The sequence below is a fragment of the Falco biarmicus genome, chromosome 2, assembly GCF_023638135.1.
Source record: "Falco biarmicus isolate bFalBia1 chromosome 2, bFalBia1.pri, whole genome shotgun sequence".
In the NCBI taxonomy this organism is placed as follows: domain Eukaryota; kingdom Metazoa; phylum Chordata; class Aves; order Falconiformes; family Falconidae; genus Falco; species Falco biarmicus.
In genome coordinates this window covers 20,311,006-20,334,214 of record NC_079289.1, presented here as the reverse complement: position 1 = coordinate 20,334,214, position 23,209 = coordinate 20,311,006, and the positions used below count along the sequence as shown (strand labels likewise).

The 23,209-nt window shown below is 41.2% G+C and overlaps 1 protein-coding gene across 1 annotated transcript in view; it reads left to right on the top strand.

The window, feature by feature from the left end:
- The window catches only part of LATS2 (large tumor suppressor kinase 2), a 49,195-nt gene extending 26,032 nt beyond the window's left edge, over nt 1-23,163 (top strand). Inside the window, exons 3-8 of the mRNA XM_056328257.1 lie at nt 8,667-8,799; nt 12,727-14,264; nt 17,016-17,598; nt 18,237-18,419; nt 19,728-19,834; nt 20,522-23,163. Coding sequence (XP_056184232.1) covers nt 8,667-8,799; nt 12,727-14,264; nt 17,016-17,598; nt 18,237-18,419; nt 19,728-19,834; nt 20,522-21,016 — 3,039 coding nt within the window. The 3' untranslated portion in view covers nt 21,017-23,163. The remainder of the gene's footprint in view (nt 1-8,666; nt 8,800-12,726; nt 14,265-17,015; nt 17,599-18,236; nt 18,420-19,727; nt 19,835-20,521) is intronic.
- Nucleotides 23,164-23,209: the final 46 nt, after the last annotated feature.

Below are 23,209 nucleotides of genomic sequence, written 5' to 3'. Positions count from 1 at the left end.
GGTGGGAAAACTTTCCGATGGCATTGGTGAAACACATAGCACCTCTCCTGCTCTCCTAGGGATTTCAGCCCACCTTACAAAGCAGTTAGAGGAAAGTGCTTCCTGTTCTTGTCTTTTCAAGCTAAATTCTGTTTCTGAATTTACTTTCTTGATCCATTTTTGCTCTCTGGATGTAAATCATACTAATCCACAGGAAAGTTTCAAACCAAATGGTGACTGAGTATTTGAAGATTCTTGCCCCATGGGTATCTTCCTCCTAGTTATAAAGGCAGTAACACTTGATATTTTCCGCTAATAGCTTTTGGCAAACCCTGCTACTCAGTGCTGCTGCTGAAAGGATTCACTGTTCTTTGCATCAACTTGACTGCTTTTCTACCTTCTTTATCCTAACAGTAAACAGGGAGGTGGGAGGTGTTGCATTTCAAGACTTTAACACCTTGAATCAAAATACAGAAGCTTGGTAACAAGCTCTCTACTGGATTGGACTTCTCTGCTATGTAGAAAGGATTTGATTTCGAGTACCAGATGGGCAACTCTTGTTCTTTGAGTTAGACTTGCAAGCCTCAGAGCTGGCCCAGTGTTGAGCTTGGTATGAAAAGGGAATGGCCTGTTTGGTAACACCTCTAGTTACTAAAAAATGTGAACAGGAGCCTGGGACAGGTTTTCAGTGAACATTAAAAGAAGATGATAGTGCTTATTGGTTTGGGACAACTCATTTGCTTATACTTGCATTTGTTTTCTAATTGCCTTCTGTTTTCTTTTCTTCAGAGTTCAAAAGCTATTGTAGGATGTTATGTTACCTTTGTAATATTAAAAGTATTGATGAACGGTGTCATGGCTTGCCTTGTTGGAACCAGAGAAACTCTTAAGCCTCACTGGTTGATGCAAGGCATATGGTTGAGGCACTGCATAACAGAATACAGGTCATCGCGGTGACTGCCTGTCAGGAGGGACAGGAGCTAAGGCTGAACTTGCTGCGGACTGTGTCCAGAGGGTGGGAAGTTCCGTGTTCTAGTAACCAAAGTGGGGGATTTCAAGGAAGGAAAGGAGCTATGTGCACACTTGCATGTGTGTGTCTGGTCATTCACACATGCATGAAGTAAGCAAAGCTCTTCCATGCTGCTCTGTAACATAAATCTGCCAATGCAGTAATTTATAGATGCTGTTTATATAACATGATTTGCCTCAGTATAAGATTTCTGAATTAGCACATAATAGTGCTCCTGGTTTGAGTTCCCTCTGCTCCAGTGCTGACAAAAGGAGAGAGTTGTACAATTCTGTCTGTTGATGGACTCACCATGGGTCATTTGGTTATACTGAACTCTAAATAGTTTAAATAGCTCTCCAATGAGCAGACTTAAAAGGGTAATGAGGAACAGTTATGGCTGTGTATGCAATCATTTGTTCTGTTTTAAATTAAAATCCGTTTTAGAACAGGATTTTTCCCTTGTGTTTGTGTAGGGCTCAGAATAGTTCAGGCAGCTTTGAGTGCCATCACTGTAGAAAGGATTTTGTGCAGCTATAAGATAACTCAGGCAGTGAAGACATAAAATACACACTTTCCCATCTATTCTACCATTAATGCGTAGCCTCTGAAGTTGGGTATAGTCCTGGATAGTCCTGGAGCACTTCATGGGTTCAAACCTGAATGCTGTGTGCACACTAAGAAGAGATGTGAGATCATCCCACATCTGATGTGGGAGCTGAAGCAGCGTGTATTTTCCAAAATGGGGACTTTCTGTAGCTGGGGAAGTATTACTACTGCCTGTTACTATTGGCCAAGTTTGATTGCTAAATCAGGAGCCTCTGCTCCTTCAAAAGCTGGAGGAAAGAGTGGGTGCCTTGAGAAAGAGGCATAAGAGCCTCAGAGGTAAACATCAAGTCACCACGTATTTTGGGTGCTAACAGTGTCACTCTGTCCACCAAATATCTAGGGAAGCTAGTCTTCTACCACCAGCTGTTCAGCCACAGATGTGCTTTTCCCAAGGTCGGGGACGGGGGGGGGAGGAACAGGGAGAACGGGCTCTTTGTCTCTGTTCCTTAGGTTTATCTATTAAGCTGCCTCTGTAACGGGGTGCTCTGAATTCTGCTACCCTTCCTCTCATGCCTGTTGTTCTGGTTGGGACAGAACAGCTCAACTCTGTTCTTGCTTCCAAGCCTACTTGGAAGAAAGGGGAAAAAGAAAAGAAAGTCCTATTCATGATGTCTTTAGATAATTTTCACTCCCTTTCCATTATTGTTGTTAATGCCATGGTCTCTCCTTGCCTGTTCATGACACCTGAGCTTCATGCAGAGTACAGGTTGGTTGCCTGGGGCAGAACCTCTTCCAGCTCCCTGCAGCCCTTTGCCTTTCTAAATCTTTCCCAGAGTGCCCAAGATGCTTCTGGAAATGCTATAATAAATGTATATATAAATATATATAATGAAATTACTTGTTTGACTGGTGACACAAATAAGAGCCTGATTTATTCATGAAGGAAGTATTGTGTCTTTTTTAATACGCTGCTTCAAAAGGGCTCACAGGCTTACTTAAAATTAGGTTAATATCAACACAATCACGTACACAGACATGCACACATTGTTAATATCTACATGCATGCCTGTGTACACACAAGTACTCTCTGGGACATCAACAGGAGTTGTCTGATAAATTGTTCTGATTAGATTTAAAAATTGACATTGCAGTGCATGTGTGTTTTTTCTTTAAACAGATTGCATCTCTTGAATAGTTCATCGGAGTTTCTTGAAGCATTCACATACGTGCTCTTTGTCTGGAGATGCCTCTTGTTATAAATACTTCCTTCACTTTACAAGCGTTTGTTTGGAAATATGTTGAGCAGCCATGCTCGGTTTATTTCCAAATGTCTCAACTTTGGGACCTTGGATTGGCTTATAGCCTGAAGTTCATATCTCTCCTTTTCATGCAAAGAGCCATATTTGAACAACTCGCAGAACACAAGACTGTAGTATAAAATGGCAGGCGTCCTCTGTGAAACACCCATGGCCAAATACTGTGTCTTACAAGGAGCTGTGGTAGGAGAATGTACTGTATGAGTTCAGTTTTAAAAAAAACCCAAAAACACAACAAAAAGTTATATGCACTCTTGATATAAATTGCATAGTGTTAAAAAGTATTTTGATGTAACTGATGTCTTTTGAGATACCTGCTAAGGAGCTGTGTCATATTTCTAGATACTGTTGTCAGCTCTTGTTTTTTTCTCTCTTTTTTTTGGCCTTTTCCAAGTTGGTGATAGTGTTATGGCTAGAGTGCTAACAGAACTGAAAATAAATACAGGAACACAAAGGGTAGAAATGCTGCAACCAGGGACTAAAAGCCAGGAATACTCGGCTGAAATTAAGAAAGGAAAGGAATGACTTTACCTCAAGGGTGACTTTCCAACGCCGTTTGCACATCATCAAGAAAGGTATCAAAACCATGCCGCAGCCTGATCTTTTGTGATACAGACATGGGCTAGTACAGCAATAAGGAAGAGCCTGCTTTACAAGAGAAAATGAAAAGAGTGTCGTTTGCTTGGCCCAGGAGGCCAAGCTGTAAGCGTCCCTTAGCTGCTGAAGTTAAAAGACAGTCCAAACTAAAGGCAGGGGGAATAAACTGACCCTGTATAATTTAGGCTGGCACTAAGAGGGAGGTTTATCACTGCCAAAGCAGTATAGCTTTGAAGGAGCTTTGTAACAGGAGCAGTGAGGGGCAGAAAACTCTTAATGAGCCATGGGGTAGATCTCCCTTGGTTTCTGAATGGGTTATGTGGTTTGTGACTGGGCAAAGTGATCCTGCAGCAAACAAATGGGCACTCAGTAGGTTTCTGCCAGTGCTGATTTCCTCCTGCTTTTTTGATACACTAAAACTGAAGAGGGCTAGTAATTCTCAGGATAGCTTCTTAATTATGTGGCTGGAATATTTTAATCAGGGTTATAGTTAGGCATGGGAATTTGTGGGCAGAATTTAGCCCCTGATGTTATTAATCTGAAAACAAGCAAAACAAGAGTAGAGTACAGAATTGGATGGAGCGTCCAACTAGAGAGTATTATGGAATGAGTTTCTCTGCTCTGTAGGGCTGCAACAATCCAGACAGAGCATATTGTACACATTGTTTCCTGAGTTTCTTAGGTTTTGCATGTTTAAAGTCATGAATGAAAATTCCTGCAATGGTGGGCTATCACAGCAAGGTTCATAATCAATTCTGGATCATCTCTTCTGGCATGAGCTTTAGTTTTTTCCGTTCTGCAGGGAACCTGTATCTGTTTCCTGCATCTGTCGCCCGTCCTTCTTTGTGAATGGAAAGCAAGTAATTAATTTTATTGTTGTTAGCAATTAATTACCCTTGCCAAATCTTGGAGGACCTATTGTCTCCTTCAGACACAATGTTCTTGGAAAAAAAAATCTTACTTATTGTAACCTCTTGTGCAATCTTCACTTGGATGACAAATACATCTTGGCAACGAGGAGCTTTCTGAATGAAAAATGTTGCTGGACAACCCTGTAGTACAGCAAGAACGCAAACCTCTGCCAATGCTGGTGGAGCACAGCCAGGCAGGAGGGTAAAATGGGGAAAGCCTTTCACATTGCCTACAGAGCACAGAGTGAGATGAAGTCTGTATATGCACACATCAAAATATCTGTTTACCATCAAACAAGGATTTTCCCTGTTGAGCATCTGAGCTCAAAGGTGGCCTTCCTTCTAGCAAAATCTTGAAATCTGTTGGAAAACTGCTTTCTGCCAGCGCAAGACTGGGGAAATAACGGAGAGCATGTTGACTGTGCAGCTGTCTGGTTTGGGTAGCCCACTGTAGGAAACAGCTGGGAAATACCCCCCTCCAATTTTTCTCTATAAACCCACAAATTTGGGATCCTGCAGAGTTGCCTCAGTCTGCTTTGTGGTTGATGGCCTGACTTTGGTTTTCCATTAGATCTGTCCAGAACCACAGCTGACCACTGAAACCTCATTTTAATATTGCAGCTGTAACATTAATTACAAAATTCTTAATTGTAAAAGTACATTTTCCCCTTGTAGTTTTTCACCTTTAAATTTTTCACCAACAGCTAGTGATGTCAAAAAGGTACATAAAAACCCTGCATGGAGAGATGTTTGAATCCTCCAAAGGGAATACACAGAATGCAAAGAATGAGTTGGGGCCAGGACTACTCTGTTCCCTTGTGGTTCTTGTGCACACTGCCAGCAGCTTGTGTTTCTCCTTGCAGGCTGACAGCTGGCTGTGGGGCTAGCAGAATGCAGCCAGCGGCCAGGTTTCTCAACCCATACTGCGGCTGACAGCGTTTGGCCTGGTGAAAAGGAAATGATCTGAAGCAAAGGGCCTGATGCAGTGTACCTTGCAGTTAATGGAAATCTTTGCTGACCTCAGTGGGAGCTGGATTTGATCTTGTGCCTGCTTGAATGTTTTGGTGTTGGTTATGGCTCCAAGCAGATATTTTTTTTCGTGTCTCATTTCTGGTCTTTTTTTCTTCTTCTCTTTCTCAAATGTATGTACCTTAGAGTGATGTAAAATCAAGACAGCTCTATTTAATGTAGCTGTGCACTTTTATACTTGTCCAGTGTCTGTCCTCTTTGTTTCCTCAGCTCTTCTACTGTCTGCAGTATCAGTTTGCAAGATGCTGGCACTGATTTCTCCCCTCCTTCTTGAGCCATTCTGCTGCTTCTCACAAACATCTCACCTAATCCTCTGCTCTCTAACAAGTGTAATTACTGACACTGCTTAATCTATCTTCTGCTCTTCTTCCTGTCTTTCTAAACAGTCCTTATGTCAGTTTCCAGCAAATGCAGGCCAGGCTCTGGCCCCTGCCACCAGTGGGGAGCCAGCTTCCCCTTCAGCAGGCTGCTGGAGGCCAGCCCGTCGCTGCCTTGCACTAGCCACGCTCCCATACCCAGCTTATTGTTGCACTGCATATAGCGAGGGCCACCATGCCCCATTAGCTAGCAGCTGCCTCGGGCACAAAGCATAGCCTCTGTGAGACCCAGCCATGCATCAGCTTGTCCTCTGTCCCTAGCGAAGAGGGGCTGGAGTGAATGGAGCCCTTTTCAGGTGGCTGCCAGATAGGAGAGCACTGCGGGTGTGGAGGATGATGATGGGGAAAACAATGCAGAGGAGGCCCAAGACCAGCTATAACAGTGCTGGAGCCTCTTGTTACCTTCCACTCTCCTGGAGTATCACATGCCCCCAGAGGGATTTGTCTTCTGGGTAGAGAATTATGATTATATGTCATCTGTCTCTGAGAAAAATGCTTTGCTTTTGTATGTGGAATGTTTATTTTTTGTTGGTTGCTCTCCATTTGCTTGGAGATGATGCAAGGCTTTTGTGAACCAGCATCAGAAACAGGCTGTTTGTGTCTCATGATGGCTATGGGGGAAAGGGCCAAAGCTATGGGATGGTGTACAGAGGAATCACAGGTGTTCTTTTGAACCACAAAAAAACTTACTTCATTTTTTCCTGCAGTAATGTAAATGCTAAGCAAACAGGGTATGTAATGAGGAAACCCTTTGGAGGGTAGGAGCTGACCTAAGGAAAGATGAGAGGGAGTGAGCTGTGGAGCACAGGGCTGCTGCTGCACTGGGGGCTTCCAAGGATGAGATTACAAGTGACACATCTGCTGGTCCTCTTAGGTTATTGTACAGTTCACAGTGAAATGTATTGGGCTTTCCCCCTCCCATTATTCCCACTCAAGTTTAAATAGGAATCTCCTAACATATCTGCTGAAGGTAGAACACGCAGCTTCAAATAGACCAGTGTTGTTTTTACTCTGCTTTTCTGACATAGGCAATGGCAAAAGAGGATAAAGTAGTGCCACAGTATAACAGGAGGGAAAGGATTTTTTTTTCAGAGATGATATTACTATTCTGGTAATAAAAAAGTAACCTATTTATTGTATCCAGAAGAAGAAAAAAGAAAGAAAGAGAGGAAAAAAACATTGTGGGAAATTCTTTCCTTCATACATAATAGTTTTCTGTTGATTTAAAATTGCCCTTAGTAATGTGTTGATGCCAGTGAAACATTTCAGCTATAGGAAATATGAAACAACCACTGCTTTTCTATGAATTATGAGTCATAAATTGTATGAAAAATATTCAAACTTGCTATAGCTATTCCCCAAGCAGAACCTCTGAGTAATGGAGAAAATGCTGCCATTCTGGGGGGAGTAGAAGGGGGACTGAGCTAAGTGAAGCAAAATGCCAAGTGCCAGCTCTGTGCTAAGTGTGAATTAGTGTCATCTGAGATGATCCTCCCTTGCTAAGTAAACAATTAGTGAGTATGTTATGTGTACTTGCAATTCAGTCAAGCAAAATTGTTCTCAGATGATACGGGAAAGGGGCATACATACATGTTGGGGCTACCTGACTGCTCGCCAGTGTGCCGGACTGACCTTTGGGAGGGCAGTGCACTTGTGCCAACCCAGCTGTCACATTGCAGTTGGTAAGCTAAGCCAAGAAGGCACAAACTCCATTTGATTCAGCATTTAGCAGGCAGGTTGTGGTGACAGAATTCCCCTAAAAATGGCAGTAAAGTGGCAAGATAATAGGATACTGATGTTTGCAGGCAGGGCCGTGTTGGTGACATTAATTTCATCCAACTTTAGCCATCTAAGAGCTAGGAGTTCAGTTCAAATTAGTTCTCTAATCTTCTGTCACCAAAAGTCAGTTTATCTCCTGTTGTATCTGTTTTATTAATTGCCTTTTGGAGTTTATCATAGCGAGTTTCTCAGCAACTACTTTTGACTATGTATCTAACTTTTTGATGGGTGAAGTTCAGTGAGTTGAATTCAGCATTAAAGCTCTGGATTTCAGTTTCTTCGTCATTTCAGAAAAGACCATGTAGCCCTGTGAGGATTTGCAAATTTTTCTTTGCAACTAGAGGCTAGAGTCATTGTTGAAAGGTATTCTATATACCTGAGCTATAAGTAAAAGTATAAACAAACTGCAGGAGAGTATGACCTGCTGGCTGTAGAGCAGGGGATGCTAACCATGGTTGTGCTAGTTTAACTAGAGCATTTCTATTTGCCCTAGTTTTAGTTTTCAGTTGTGTGTCTGGCACCCATATTAACTTCTCAGTGATGGATGTGTGCCCAATAAAATACAGCTAAAAAGACTAACAATGTGACATGCAGTTTGGTAGGCCTAGTCATTTTCCAAACAGATAGTGAATGATGTCCCGGCTGTACTGAAAACAGCAGTCTTTTTTCCCCATTGACTCTAGTCAGCAGAAATCAACCTCTGCCTAATTAGCATCTGTGAAAGGGTAAAGCTTTTACTGTGTTCAGGTGTGACTGAGACATGCTGTCAAGTATCAAAAGCTAAAGATTCTATTTCATCCTATGTCAAACTATGCTGTCTTTTCCAGACCTGATTCAAAGTTTATTTTAAGGAATCCTAAAGTGCACATTACAATTTGATGCTTCTTTAATTGTCAGAGTCTGGATATGTTGTGTTTTTTGTTGTTTTCTTCTTTTAATTTTTGAGTTGTATAAGGCATGCAAACGTTTTCAAAATATGAGTGCATTTGGCTTCAGGCAGCTGTGATCTGGTGTGAATTATAAAATGTTTCTATAAATGTAAGAATGCTTACTGCTCTCTGGCCTGCAGTACAGTGCTTGGGTTTTGTCTCAATGTGATTCAATTCTCGTTTGCTTCATACAGGAGATGGCTGTCCGAGCACTGAAGCAGACGGGTAGCAGAAGTATTGAAGCAGCTCTGGAGTATATCAGTAAGATGAGCTACTTGGATCCTAGAAATGAACAGATAGTACGTGTAATTAAGCAGACCTCACCAGGTAAGTGTTACCTTTTTTTTTTTTTTTTTAATTGGGTTCTTTCTTCCAATAAGCTAGTTTTTGAAGTAGAGTCATTACTGGTGAGTAGTGGATTGACAGCATTCAGCAGTAGTCTTGTTGGAGACAGTGAGGTGAACATGGCTTTGCAAGGTGAGCTGGGCTGGAAGCTGAATACAACTCACCTGCTTTGCAGGGTTTGTCCATGCACATATTTGTAGTCCAGCCTTCTTAAACTGAAAGCCGTTTATCCTTCCACGCAAGTGAGTTAAATCATCTCAAGTTTACTGTAAGGGAAAAGCTTTTGTATAGGGAATTGCTATGGAGTTGTGAGAGAGCTCACTTCCCAGGAATTCATTCATGTTAACATCCTTGCAAGTAAACTGCAGAAATAGCTTGGGCCAAGACAGCAGAAGCTTTTCTGCACATCCCTGCTAGTCTGCTTCAGCTGTTTCATCTATACTACCAAACTGGAGGATTTGGGCCCTGTGTATGCCTCATCAGCAAACATCCCGCCACAGCTGACAAAAGGCCTTACAAGAGTTGTTTCCATTCAGATATTGGCACTTTGAGCACTGCAGAATGCTTTTGATCTGCGACCAGGATACACTCTGGTTTGGATAGTTTGTTACTTTTATCTTCTTTCAGTTTCAAAAATTGTCCAACCAGACAAGTAACCATCCTCTTGATTGGCTGAAAGGATGTTATCACACGCTAGTGTTACATGCTGCGGAGGGGTTAGTGGACTAAAGGTTGAGTGGATTGGAGAGCTGTTTTCAGGGGCCTGTTGCGTTGGCCAAGGAATTTGTTGCGTCAGTGGCAACATTTCGACTTAAAATGTCTGTGTTGGAGTAGTTGAAGCTAACAAATCCACTCGATCGACCTGAATACAGTAGTATAGCTTTCTTAAGTGTGGCCAAAATTGAGTTTACTGAGTGCAACTGATTTCCACACGACAAATTTCTCAGCCACCTCAGCAGCACTTTCCTCCTTGCCTTTTGATCAAATTGACAATCTTCATTGGGAAGGGTGTTAAATTTGGCATAGCTGATAGAGAGGCATGTCTGGAGGTGGGGAAGGCTGAGGAAGAGAAAGCCCATTCAATTAACAAAGAGAAATCCTTGGACAGGAAGGAGATCTTCAGTAAAGCCACTTCTTTCCTGGGGGACCCCAAAGGTAGCCACATATAAGGAAGATGAAAACAGGGAAGGACCTCATTTTCCAGGTGGTCACTTTCAGGAATGGAGCTTCAGATGTGGTGGGAAAAGATGATGGTTCTGTGTAAGGAGCAGCTTTAGCTGCCCTTTCTGTCAGTCTTTGACGTCCTGTTTTATTATTTTGGAAAATTCTGAAAAACTCGTAAGAAAGTATTTCCAAGGGTGTTTGTTACCCTGCAGGATGACCATCTGACAGACAAAGTAGTAGTACAGACCAGTTTGCTATTTGAAGAGTTCTGTCCTAATACATGCACAAATGTGGCCTCAACTAGGCTTTACAGAGAATTTAAAATAACTTTGGCAGAATTACTGATATGTATTTTGCTTTATATTATAAAGGCTTTATTCCTTAAAGTGAAAGAACACACCCAGTCCTAAAGAGCATACATTTCTTCTGAAAAGGTTGAAAAGTCTTTCTAGGCTAACAAAAATGTTGTCTTTCATTTGCATTTGGTTTTGCTTTCTTAACATTACAATGCATGCAGCTGTTTTGAATACTTAACCTTTCAAGCTGAAAATCAACCTTTGCTTTTAGGATACACAGAATGCAAAACTTAAATATCATGTAAGTGATGTTTGCCTGCCTGAGGTGCCACAGATTCATATTGATTTGTTTGATATGGTATTGCTTGTGCTAGGATAGCATAGGTCTTCTCTAGTTCATTAGGAAGCATGTAATGCTACTTGGAAACTTCATTTGCAGATTGAGAATTTAAATCTTCAGGGTTTGAATTCCATATATTGGTGTATAGAAATAGATTTTCAAATTACTCATTTTTGTCCTGCTTTAACCTCAGTAGTAAAGCTAACAAGAGTTTCAGCGTACTGGCAAGACTCAAAACTTATCAGATACTACTGCGTGACAGAGAGTTATGTATAAAAACAGATGATTCCATGAGTATTGTTGATTAATCTTAAGAATACATTCTGATCTAAAACCTTCAGAGGCAAGAGACAGTCATAACAGTTACTGTGTTGGGTGCGAATGTGTAGGGAAAAAAAATCGTCTACAACTACCACATTTGGTATCTTTACAAATCCAGGTATTTCTCCGTCACACCAGAACAGACTTACTGGTATACAAATCTAGGAGGTGGACATTATGCCTCTCTTGACATCAGCAAGATTCCTTGCACAGCTGAAGTAAGTGTCCCCAAATGAGGACAACTACTGCTGCTGCTGCTTTCCTTCATGGCCTCAGATAGGGAAAAGCAAAGTCAGCTTGCCCCTGAGGCTCAGCATGAATCCTACTGATAGAGGTGACAAAGGTCTTATGGCTGCCTCCCACCTGCTGGCCAGAGTAGCCACTTCTTAGGATGCCTTGGGTTGCCTCAGCCTCATCAGTGCATCTCACTGTGTCGCAGCGGGTGAGCTATCGTAAGTGCTGTAATAAGTATAACCTCAGTAAGCACGCCCTTGTGATATCATAGAAGTAAGAGCAGCTGAGTATAGATTTCACTGTGAAGAACACTGATTATTTGTCCAACTTGATTCCGTTTCAAAACATTGCATTGTTTATGAAACTGTCGGTGTGGGGCAGCCTTTTCAATGTGCAGAGATGGTGCATAGACCTGTCTTAATAACGTGCCTGTCCATGTGTGTCTGTATGTAGCAGGGCTTGCGTGTCAAGGCAAGGAGGCACAGCTCTGCTCAAGTGCACAGCATCCGGCCCAGCTGGGACATGCTGTAATGCAAATAATCCAAAAATCTTGCAAGCCAGTGTTCAATCCTGTTAGCTCAGTATGACTATTATTGTAGACCTTGTGAAATCAAGATTTTACAATGAAATTGTTTAGGCATAAATGGGCCAAGTCCTGTCATTTGTGAAAGCTGAAGAACCAGAAGGGAAACAAAATAACGACGGCACTGAGTATCCCCTTGTCTTTAGCACAGCCAGTGCTTTATACACCTGCAGTTTGTCCTCAGATCAAAAAACTGATGAAAAGTGCCATTAACACTTCCAATACAGGAATGCTGGTATCTTGTCTCTGCACATTCTTCAAACTAAGGTTAACATGTTGACACTCTGAAAGGTTTGCCTTCCAAACAGATGGAAGATGAGTAATATGAGGGGATGCTCTATGTCCAACACATTGGAAAGAACACAGGACAACTGTATGATGGTTTTGTTGCAAGTGAAGGAAGGGGAAACAAGGATTTTTGAGGAGAAAGATGGAATTGAGAAATGTAAGCAGATCCCCAACATGAGCAGTGAGCGCACTGTACAGATGTGGACAATGTGGTGACCTAGTAGCTTACAATAATGTTGACTTCAAGTAGTACTGACAGTCCTTCTGGGAGCTATTTTTCTTCTGTTGGTGCTGTACTTAACCCTCTGTTCTGTAGCTTCCTTCTGTCTGCGAGTAATGACTGGTAATACTGGTCCAGCTTTAAAAACCAGGCTATAGTGTAATCTGATGATTTCATAGTTGAGGAATTTGTGCTTCTATTTTCATAATTTGATAGGACTCTCAGATGATTCCTGGCATGAGCAGTGTTGTGGCCTGTAGCTCGTTATCAGTAGTAATACTTGGCACCTATAACTTTAAATGTTCAGAGTGCTTAATTTAGGTTTTGGAAGGTGTTTTTGTAATACATAACTCCCTACACAGTGTGCGTGTGTGTATGTATGTATGTATAGATGGATGAGTAATGCAAAGTAATGGGTTCACCTGAATTGTTTCCTAACATTCTTCTGTGTTCTTTTATAAAGGAAAGGGTATTGTGCCAAATAATGTAACCCGCAGGCCGAGCTTTGAAGGATCAAATGAATCTTTTCCATCCTACCATCAGATCAGTAATGCAGCCTATGAAGGGACAGGCTTTGGAGCAGAAGGTGCAAATATGCTAACTGAAGTTCCAAGGCCATACATGGACTATTTAATCTCTACTTCACAGTCTACAGCTATGAATGCTCCTGTACAGCGACCTTCTGGAGTAGGCACTCACAGCACACCAACAAGCCATCAGCAGAAAACATACCCTGCAAATATTGAGACTTCTGTGATTAATTATCCAGTGGCTAATCACAGTAGTCAAGCCTTGCAGCTGCAGGTGTCCCATGGCTCCAACAGCCAACATTACAGTAGGCAGCACATGATGGTGCAGGGAGAACCTATGGGGTATGGTGTTCAGCGTAGTCCATCTTTCCAGAACAAGATGCAGCAGGAGGGAGGATACAACAATCTCCCAAATAAAGGGGCAGTTGTCCAGAATAATTCAGGTCATGCATTTCAGCAGGCACCGGCAAGCCTGTATATGTCACATTCTCATCATAAACAGACAAGTCCTTCCTCTCATCAAATGCATGTGATATCCAGAGGTCCAGCCTTTGCTAATGACTTTTCAGACAGTCCACCACAAAATCTATTAACGCCATCTAGAAATAGCCTAAACATGGACCTCTATGACATGAATAATCCTCAAGTTCAGCAGTGGCAGGCAGCAACGCCATCACGCCGAGATTCCTTACAAAATCCAGGAATAGAGACATCTCCACGGCAACATGTATCCTTCAGACCCGATGCCACAGTGCCAAGCCGAACAAACTCCTTCAACAGCCACCAGCAACAGCCACAAGTGACAGTGTCTATAAGACAGGTTCCTCCAGGAAAACCTGATCCTTCAATTACTTCTCCAAATACAATAACAGCAGTCACGTCTGCTCATATTCTCCAGCCAGTGAAGAGCATGCGAGTGATGAGACCTGAGCCTCAGACTGCGGTGGGACCTTCCCATCCTGGTTGGTTACCTGCACAGGCACCGGCTGTGGATGGCCTGGAGATAATTGAGCAGCATGTGCCACCTGTTGGAGCAGCTAATGCCTATCAACTAGATGTGGATTACAGTAACCAGGAACTTCGGTGTCCACCACCACCGTATCCCAAGCATTTGTTACTTCCCGGTAACTCTGAGCAGTTTGATGTCAACTGCTTATGCATGGGCGTAGAGCAGACCCTCCGTGTAGTCCCCAATTCAACGTGCAATAAGGCTGAGGAGAACAGTGAGCGAAATGATAAAAGCAGCAAGAACACTAAAGCTGAAAAACCAAGCAAGGATAAAAAGCAGATTCAGACATCTCCGGTGCCAGTGCGAAAGAATGGCAAAGATGAGGAAAAGCGAGAATCCCGAATAAAGAGCTACTCACCTTTTGCCTTCAAGTTCTACATGGAGCAACATGTAGAAAATGTCATAAAGACCTATCAGCAGAAAATTAACAGAAGACTACAATTGGAGCAAGAAATGGCTAAAGTAATTACCTTTATTTTGTCATAATAAAAGCTAATGGGGGTTTAATTGATTATTACTGGTTTTAATCAGTCTAAAAATTTATAAAGGCAGACTCCACTGGAAGTAGTAGGTATCCAACACCCCTATTTTTGCTTAGAAGCATGGATGCAGGTCTGGGAGGCTGTTTGAAAAACCTGAGATGTGAAATAACATATCTTCGTACCAGAAAAGCAGGAAAGTATTAGGTTTGCTTAGGCAGGAACTTAGAAGTCAGTTTTGAGGCTGAGACACCTCTGACAATACTTTGGCAGGTCTTGCAAAACTCTGAGAAATGTTTTCCTGTTGCTCCAGTTTTTCCTTCCTGTTCCATGATAGCCCTGCATTCACCAAAGCCATGGTTCAACTTGGCAGTATATTCACTGTGCCATATTTTCAGATAAGTATGGAATACTTAACTAGAAGTTGTTTGTTGCCCACATGTAAGTAATAATATCATGCAAGTAATCATGTCTTGGCCAGCTTGAGCTGATCTTGGGACCCTTGCTGGAACTTGTTCTAGAAGCAGGTCTCAGGGAGGTGCACTTTGAGTGAGCAAGCTTTTTTCATGCCTAACTGTAGCTCTCAAACCTAAGCTGATTCACTGATGCGGCTGCTTAAAACAAAGCTGCCAAGTTCTGGTGGTTGCTGTGGCAGTTTTGGTTTTAATTTTTAAACGTAGAAGACGGGTTTTTTTCCCAGGCGTGACTAGAATATGACTAGTCTACTTTTGTATTTAAGGATAAACTCTAAGGAAAGCTATTATTAACTCATATTGGATAATAATTAACTACCTGATCTTCCCAAGCACAGTCAATTTCCAGAGTTAATTAATTTGATGTTCATGTTGCTCCAGAAAACTCAGCAGTTTGTTTGTTGAGATTAAAATTAAACCAATATGCTTCTAAAATCTCTTGAAAGGTTGCCATTTTAGTGGCAGTTAATAGTTTCTCCTCACTGCAAATACAGATTGTGTTGCATTGGTTGAATTTTGTGAATATTTTCCCGAGATTGAGATAGGGAGTGATCTCTGGAGAAGTAAAAAAGCAGCTAATTGCATTAGTTCTGTTCTGACTCTTCAGCTTTCCCTCACTTCATAACTCAGAGATAATTCAGCTATAAACAAAAACAACTCCTTCCCCTAGCAACCTCATCGCTGGCTGGAATAACACAGGAGATTTTGGCTAGCTGAACATCACATTGTTCTAGAATTAACCAAGAACACAGCACACTAATTATTTTACCTTAAAACAATAAACACTTCCTTTATTATGGGTTGATGTACTTGCCTTACATTTTAAAAACAGTGTTACTTGTTTCGATTTGGCTGTTACTTTCAGTCTGAAAATTCATCCTACCTGTTTTGCAAGTTTCTGCAGACCTCTTCCATCCTTTATTCATACAGATTTCATTTTTATACTGCAGGGATCTCACTGCATAGTCTGGCTGCCCACATTCATCTTTAAAGACCTAGACTACAGACATGAAATTAAATCCATCTAAGAAGCAGCCCTGTGAGCATATGCTTGGGTCTCTAGGCTGCTAATCAGTCCACTTCAACTCCCTCCACCCTCCTCCCCATTGCCGCTTCTCACCAGGAAATAATCTTCCTCTCAGAGTGCTTCAGTTGATGCCAGTTAATTCAGGATTTTGGAAATGGGATATGCAGAAAGAAAGGGGCATGCTGCAGAGGATGAGTTGTCTGTGTATCCTGGGGATCAGCCCAGGGGTTTCTGCTGGCGGAGGCCACCAGAGGCCGTCAGGAGAGGGACAGGCACTGAAGATGGCAGAGTTAGCAGCATGTAGGCTCTGTCTTGAAAGGTGGGGAAAGTCTGGTTCAATACTGCTGCTTCTCTCTTTTTCAGGAGGTCTCTCCCCACAGCCATATGAAACGTTGCTTACAGTTACTTGGCAGCTCTCTGGGGATGGGAGGTAGACAAGCCAGCTTTTTTACAGCTTAGGCGCGCAGGGAAAATAATACATTTAGAGGGGAAGTAGCACCAGGGTCTGGGCTGCAGGGGCTGAGGAGAGGCCAGACCTGAGGGTTATATGCATATATTTTGGGAGTGAAAAGGGAGAAGTTTATAGAACAGGTGGTCAGGAGATCTGCAGACCTCAAGAGTAGAGGCTGTATATAGCAGAGGAAGAAAAACAGTTTTGAAAGAAGATGGTTCCCAAGGTACTTGAGAATATGTAGGTCAAAACAAGCTTCTTAATTACAACACAAAAACCAACAGACCAAGAATCAAACAGTCAAACAGCACTCGGGGTAGGAACTGTTAACGTGAGTTCCCCTGGAAAACCGTTCATGAACAAATGGACTGCTGCATCTAGGTTTATGTTTCAGTTTAAGTTAAGCTGTACTGCAGTACGCATACATGTAGTGGAGTGCAGTGGCAAAAGGGATATTTGAAAGGTGTAAACCAAATCCCATGATCAGGTTTGTGATATTGTGTTCTCCTCTCTGACAGTATTGCCCCATGTCTGTTCATTCAGTCAAATGAGAAAGGCAGACCAATCTCATATATGGCAAATTCAGGTAACAGGTTTGGGCACAGTGAATTTGCCAGTATTTCAGAAATACCTCAACAGACAGACGAGATAGCTCTCACGAATATGTGTTTTCTGATTCTTGGTTAATTTTTCTCAGAAATGCATTTTGGGAATGCTCATTTATTGTTCTCTTGCTATGAATGTAACAGTACTAGCTCTTGTGGTTTGCTTTCCTTTGTAAAGGCTGGCCTTTGTGAAGCAGAACAGGAACAAATGAGGAAGATTCTCTACCAGAAGGAATCCAACTATAACAGACTCAAAAGAGCCAAAATGGACAAATCTATGTTTGTGAAAATCAAGACTCTGGGTATTGGTGCATTTGGAGAAGTATGCCTGGCCTGCAAAGTAGATACCCATGCCCTGTATGCCATGAAGACTCTGCGAAAGAAAGATGTGCTAAACCGGAACCAGGTGGCTCATGTCAAAGCGGAGAGGGACATACTTGCTGAGGCAGACAATGAATGGGTGGTTAAACTATATTATTCCTTCCAAGATAAAGACAACTTGTACTTTGTGATGGACTACATCCCTGGTGGGGATATGATGAGTCTACTGATTCGGATGGAGGTCTTCCCAGAGCGTCTGGCTAGATTTTATATTGCAGAGCTCACTTTGGCTATAGAGAGTGTGCACAAAATGGGATTTATTCATCGAGACATCAAGCCTGACAATATTCTGATAGACCTCGATGGGCATATCAAACTGACTGACTTTGGACTGTGCACTGGATTCAGATGGACTCACAATTCAAAATACTATCAGAAAGGTAGTGTTCTTAGACTTTATTTGTGATGGTATTGCATTTCTTACTTTGAAACAAACATGTACCTCTTGGCAGAAATGCCGCTTCAGAAGACAGAGGTGGTGTGTACACTGACAAACAAAGACTATACGATGTGTGTGTCTCTCTCAGACTCATTCACTTAGTTTGTTTCCAGTCCTTTGTTTCCAATACTGTTCGATTCCTGATCAGTAATATGGCTAACCACTGCAGTAGCAGCAATTTTTCAGGTTGTACTTGTTTGGAAGGTTTATTTTGATGGTGAAATAATTTAATTGCAGATTTGAAGTAGTCCACACGCTTTCTTCTGTGTGTGCCGTTGAGGAGTATTGGCATCTATTGGCAAAAAGGTCATAAGCAATTGATATACTTAACCTAAATATACTCCATTGTTCTGTATCTCCCATATGGGAGCATGCTTCCTTGTGCTGAGACAGAGATATTTTGCTTGCTTTGGAAAACCAATTGTGAAGGGGAGGGCAGAAGGAAATGCCTTGGGTTTAAAGTTCAAATGCTGTTCTTCAGTGAGAGTAGAAGATGGCACAACTAGAGCTAGATAAATGCTTTTCTCTTTGTGTGCTGTTTTATGACCATGAATGTAAACTTTCTCTCCCGTTTGAAAGGGAGCCATATCAGACAGGACAGCATGGAGCCCAGTGATCTTTGGGATGATGTGTCCAATTGTAGATGTGGAGATAGGCTGAAGACGTTGGAACAAAGAGCTAAGAAGCAGCATCAGAGATGTCTAGCCCACTCCTTAGTTGGAACCCCAAATTATATTGCTCCTGAAGTCCTACTTCGTAAAGGTAGATAACCTGTATGTTTTTCCTGTTTAAGTGAACATTGATGCTTTGAAAAACTTCTTTTTTCCTTTTTTTCCTTAAATACGCTTGCTGCTTTCGAAGATTGTCATTCTGAAGGCCACAGGCACTTAGCTCAGATTAAGGAGAATGAATTTCTCTACATACTCCACCCTTTAGCATCACATTGCTGTCATTGATGGTGGTCGTACTTTGTGTATCTGTTTATATCTACACTCTGAGGCCTTTGAATGTGACTGCTAATAAATGTGTCAGATGATGTTGGCAGTGGTATTTTTCAAGTATAAAGTAGGTTATTTGTACTCATGGAGTACAACTATGACCACTAGCAAGTTTACATAGACCAGTGAGTAGCCAGCTGATGGTTCTGAATCACTGATTCAGGCAGGCCTCTTAAATATGAATGATGTAAACTTGTGGAAACAGGTCCTCCAGAGTTCCAGCCAGAATCTTGGGGAAACCCAACAAAAAGTCTTCCACAATTTATGCTGGACACCCGGCATTCAAAAGCTCGTCTTGAGGTATTTTGACAGTGCTCAGTGGCTATCCATGCAGAACAGACATGGTCACTGTAGTAAGGAGATTAGATGTTCAAAGTTGTCTTGCAAGCCAGATCCTAAGCCTGATCTTTCTCAAGCTGAGAGATTTCCCATTGAACCCTACATCTTCCAATGACACAAATCTCTATTGCTTTGAATTCAGTGTTTAAATCCTCCATTCCTTTTTGGAGATCTCAAACATACACCTTATTTGTCTTGTCACAGCAATTAAGTGATTGAAACTGTTCCTCTGCTTGGAACTTCCTCAGAAAGTGATGTGTGGCTTTCTTCTGTTTCTAGAGCGTGCTGTGTCTTTCAGCAGCTTTACAAACTTTCAGCAACTTTCAAACTCCACTGAACCTGGGGGGGACATCAGTTGCCAAACCTTTTTGTTACTGTTTGAGGTCAAATTTGTGCTGTGTAGTGATGTAGTTGTGGAACAGGGCACAAAAAAACCTGTAACTCCTAATCGTATGACTTCACCACTTACTTTTGTTGAGAATTACATTTCTTCAGAAAGATTCCCAGACAAGAGGATTAGATCTTTACTAGATTCTACTAAAATAGAGTTTAGGTCAGCAAGCAGAAGCGACTTTATGATGAAGCTAGATTGGGAGTCCTTTATTTTTAGGTTACAAATTGTTTGTCTAGAACAGGCAGAAATCTGTGCTGTATGTTTTGATACTTAATTGCAAGTATCTCTATACACATTCTCCTTGGCTGGTGGAGGACAACCTTTTCACTTGCCTTTCAGGATACACTCAGCTTTGTGACTGGTGGAGTGTTGGTGTGATCCTTTTTGAGATGTTAGTGGGACAGCCTCCTTTTCTGGCTCCTACACCCACAGAAACCCAACTGAAGGTAAGTTGAAGCAAAATTCCAATCTGTGGTAGCAAAATTTTAACCTTTTCCCTTCTCCATGCACAGACCTATCCCCTTTGGTAAATCCTTTGCCAGTCAGTGAAGAAGGTACTGAGTATCAGACCAGGACTGACTTGTCCAACTGCATAGTTTTATAAGTCTTCTCAGCACCATTCTGATTTCTTAAGCACGAGTTCATCCATCTAAATTCCTTTGAGTACCTATCAGATTTGAGTAAGCTGATATGCCAGTGATAATTACAGTTGGCAATGTGTTTCAAAGTCAAGCAGTGAGTGGTTTTTTTATTAGAAAGGATGTATCTCATGACCACTTTTCCTCATTTACATTTTGGAGCCAAAATGAAACAATTCCTTGAAGTCATTCCATGAAGTCATGTGTAAACTGATTGTGTTCTCAAATCTGACTATGGGACCATTCAGGAAGGAATTTTCTTTTTTCAAAAAACAGAATTGCTCCTTTTATCTGCTCTCCGAGAATGTTTCTTGGTTCGTTAAAGTTATTATTAATAGCTGATGCAATCTGATCATTGGGTTCTTGAACCTCTAAAGTAAATATGCAGATTGTGAGTTGACTAGTTCTGTGTATATTTCTGTACAGTTAATGTTGACAATCAGAAGTATTCTGTTTCCAGGATCAGAAGGTGTTTAATACCTTTCTTACCTCCAGGTGATAAATTGGGAAAGCACACTGCACATTCCCTCACAGATCAAGCTAAGCCCTGAGGCAAGTGATCTCATCACAAAGCTCTGCTGTGCTGCTGAGGACAGGCTCGGAAGAAATGGAGCAGATGATATTAAGGCCCATTCTTTCTTTCACTCTATGGATTTCTCTACTGATATCCGTAGGCAGCCAGCTCCCTATGTTCCAAAGATCAGCCATCCCATGGACACTTCAAATTTTGATCCAGTTGAAGAAGAAAGTCCTTGGAACGATGCTAGCGGTGACAGTACCAGGACGTGGGATCCACTAGCCTCTTCCAATAGCAAACACACAGAACATGCTTTTTACGAGTTTACTTTCCGAAGGTTCTTTGATGACAATGGGTATCCGTTCAGGTATCCCAAACCTTCTGGCATGGAAGTTGGCCAGTCTGAGAAATCTGATGTAGAAGACAAAGGTGTGGTGGATCAGACTGGAGCTTGTCAGCCTGTATATGTGTAAATTATTGTATAGAGTACTCCAGGTAAGACTAATCTAAATCCAGTAGGGCCTTTAACTGATCCTTTAGGAGCTGATCCTGCAGTGCTTGTTAAGGTGTAACTTCAGCTGAGGTTGAAGGCATCCTGGGGAGTCAGAAGCTTGGAGGATCAGGTCCTAAAAATGGCACTCTTGAAAGTTCAGGTCAGTTTTACTGTAAATAACTTTGTTGATAATTACACTTGAAATCCTGGTCTTCACCAAAATCTGCAAGGCCAGAAGTCTGTCATTTCTAGGCCTATTTTTATTTGAGGTCAGCATCCCCCTACTCAGATTAACATTTACAGTCTTCTGCAACTGTCAGCGTTATTTTTTAAATGAATAAAGAGCACTTATATTTTGTTTATAGCGGGGGGGGGGGGGGGGTCCTACTAAATTATAGGGATTAACTTTGACAAATCGTGCTGCTGTTCTTCTTTTCTACATTTTTATTTTATCCATAGCACTTATTTCACATTTAGGAAGATGCGTAAAGCTGAAGAACATGTGATGAAAGGTCTCAGTGCAATAATGTAAGAAAGAAAAAAGAAAAATGAAAAAAAGAAAACTGCTCTCTAATTTTCTAAATTTACTGATGCCATTGTATTCGCACCATGATTTTTGTTTATTATATGTATTTTCCACATTTCAAAATTGTGACATAAAGCTGCTTTATTTCCTTCTGCTTATTGGAGTATAATAGAAAGTGTGAGCAAGTGACAATTTGGGTGTGATTTCATTGTCTAGTGTGTGAAGAATGTTGCATGAGCAGTGTTTTTCTATTTGAAATGGCCTTTTCTTGCCATTCACAGGCAGGTCCTGTGGATCCGTTTTTACTGAAGGTCTAAAATTAGACCATTTTAAACCGTGTGTTGATAATGTATTGTGTGGATGGTTTCCTCTTATGATTGTATCCAATATTAATTTTGTAAAACAGATTGCAAAGGTTATAAGTGAATAGTGATTTTGTGGTCTGATGTAATAGATCATTTTAGTAAACACATATCATCAGCACACACGTTTCCCCACAAAGGATCACTAGCAAGACCAATATTACAAAGCTGGGTTGTGGCAACAGCCTAGATTGGGCTGATTCACATAGCGTGCAGCACGGTGTTCGTGGTTTAATACTAGCAGTAATGCAGAGCACCAGTACTAACAGATGTAGCTCAACGTCTTCAAAAGAGAATGTCGAATGCTGTTCTCCCGTAACACATCGAGATCCCAAGTGCGATGAGGCTGATGTTGAGGGCGTGCATCTCCACAGATGTCTATGGAACCTGGAGGTACGTGGCTTTTCCAGACGTCAGATCCCTACACATGGCTGTATATCTGTTTAGGTTCTTAATGTTTCAGGCACTGACATCTGAAAATGTTGGCATTGTGCATACGTCATTCTGTCCTGTTGTCTATAGGTAAAAATGTTGCTGTGATGGAGCACAATAGTCCTTCATTTCTGTCAAATTATAGGCATACTTTGAAATATCAATTCTTAACTATGTTAAAATACACATTTTTCTTATATGTATAAGTGAGAATTATTCAAGGCGATATCAGAATACTAAAGGTAATTAAGCCATACATATTTGCATATATATTATATATAACTAAATAAGTAAACACACACAAAAATCCTTAATTCAGATTAGTGTAACAGTCCTGTTTAAAGTGATTGATGTAATAACATTTGAGGAAAACACTCCTTTAATGTGTTTTTGCTTTATTTTATTTTTAAATCTGGAGCTTCATTATTTTTTCCGTATATTATTCCACATATTATTCCTTAATGTTTTAGCATATCCTATCCTATCCATTGTTTAGATATCTAAGCAACAACATATAAATTCATCAGCCTAAACTAAACAAAAATGATTGTGTATTTGTTTACATTTGTATGAAAGGAGTGTTCTGAGGTATGCAGTGCTTGTGTTGTGACAGTTCATGTAAGATTCAGTATTACTGCTTTTTTTTATATAGTAATGCCATTTTTTGTTATTTACATCTATCTGACGTTCTTTCATGTGGTAGGTTCTTTCTCAGGAACTCAATTTAACTGTTATTTATTGATATATCATTGCCTTTGAAAGCTTCTACTGGCACAATTTATTAAAAATCTGAATGAAAATCTAAAATGCATTATGTGTTCTTGAAAAGGATAATTTCTGCCTATTTTAAGGC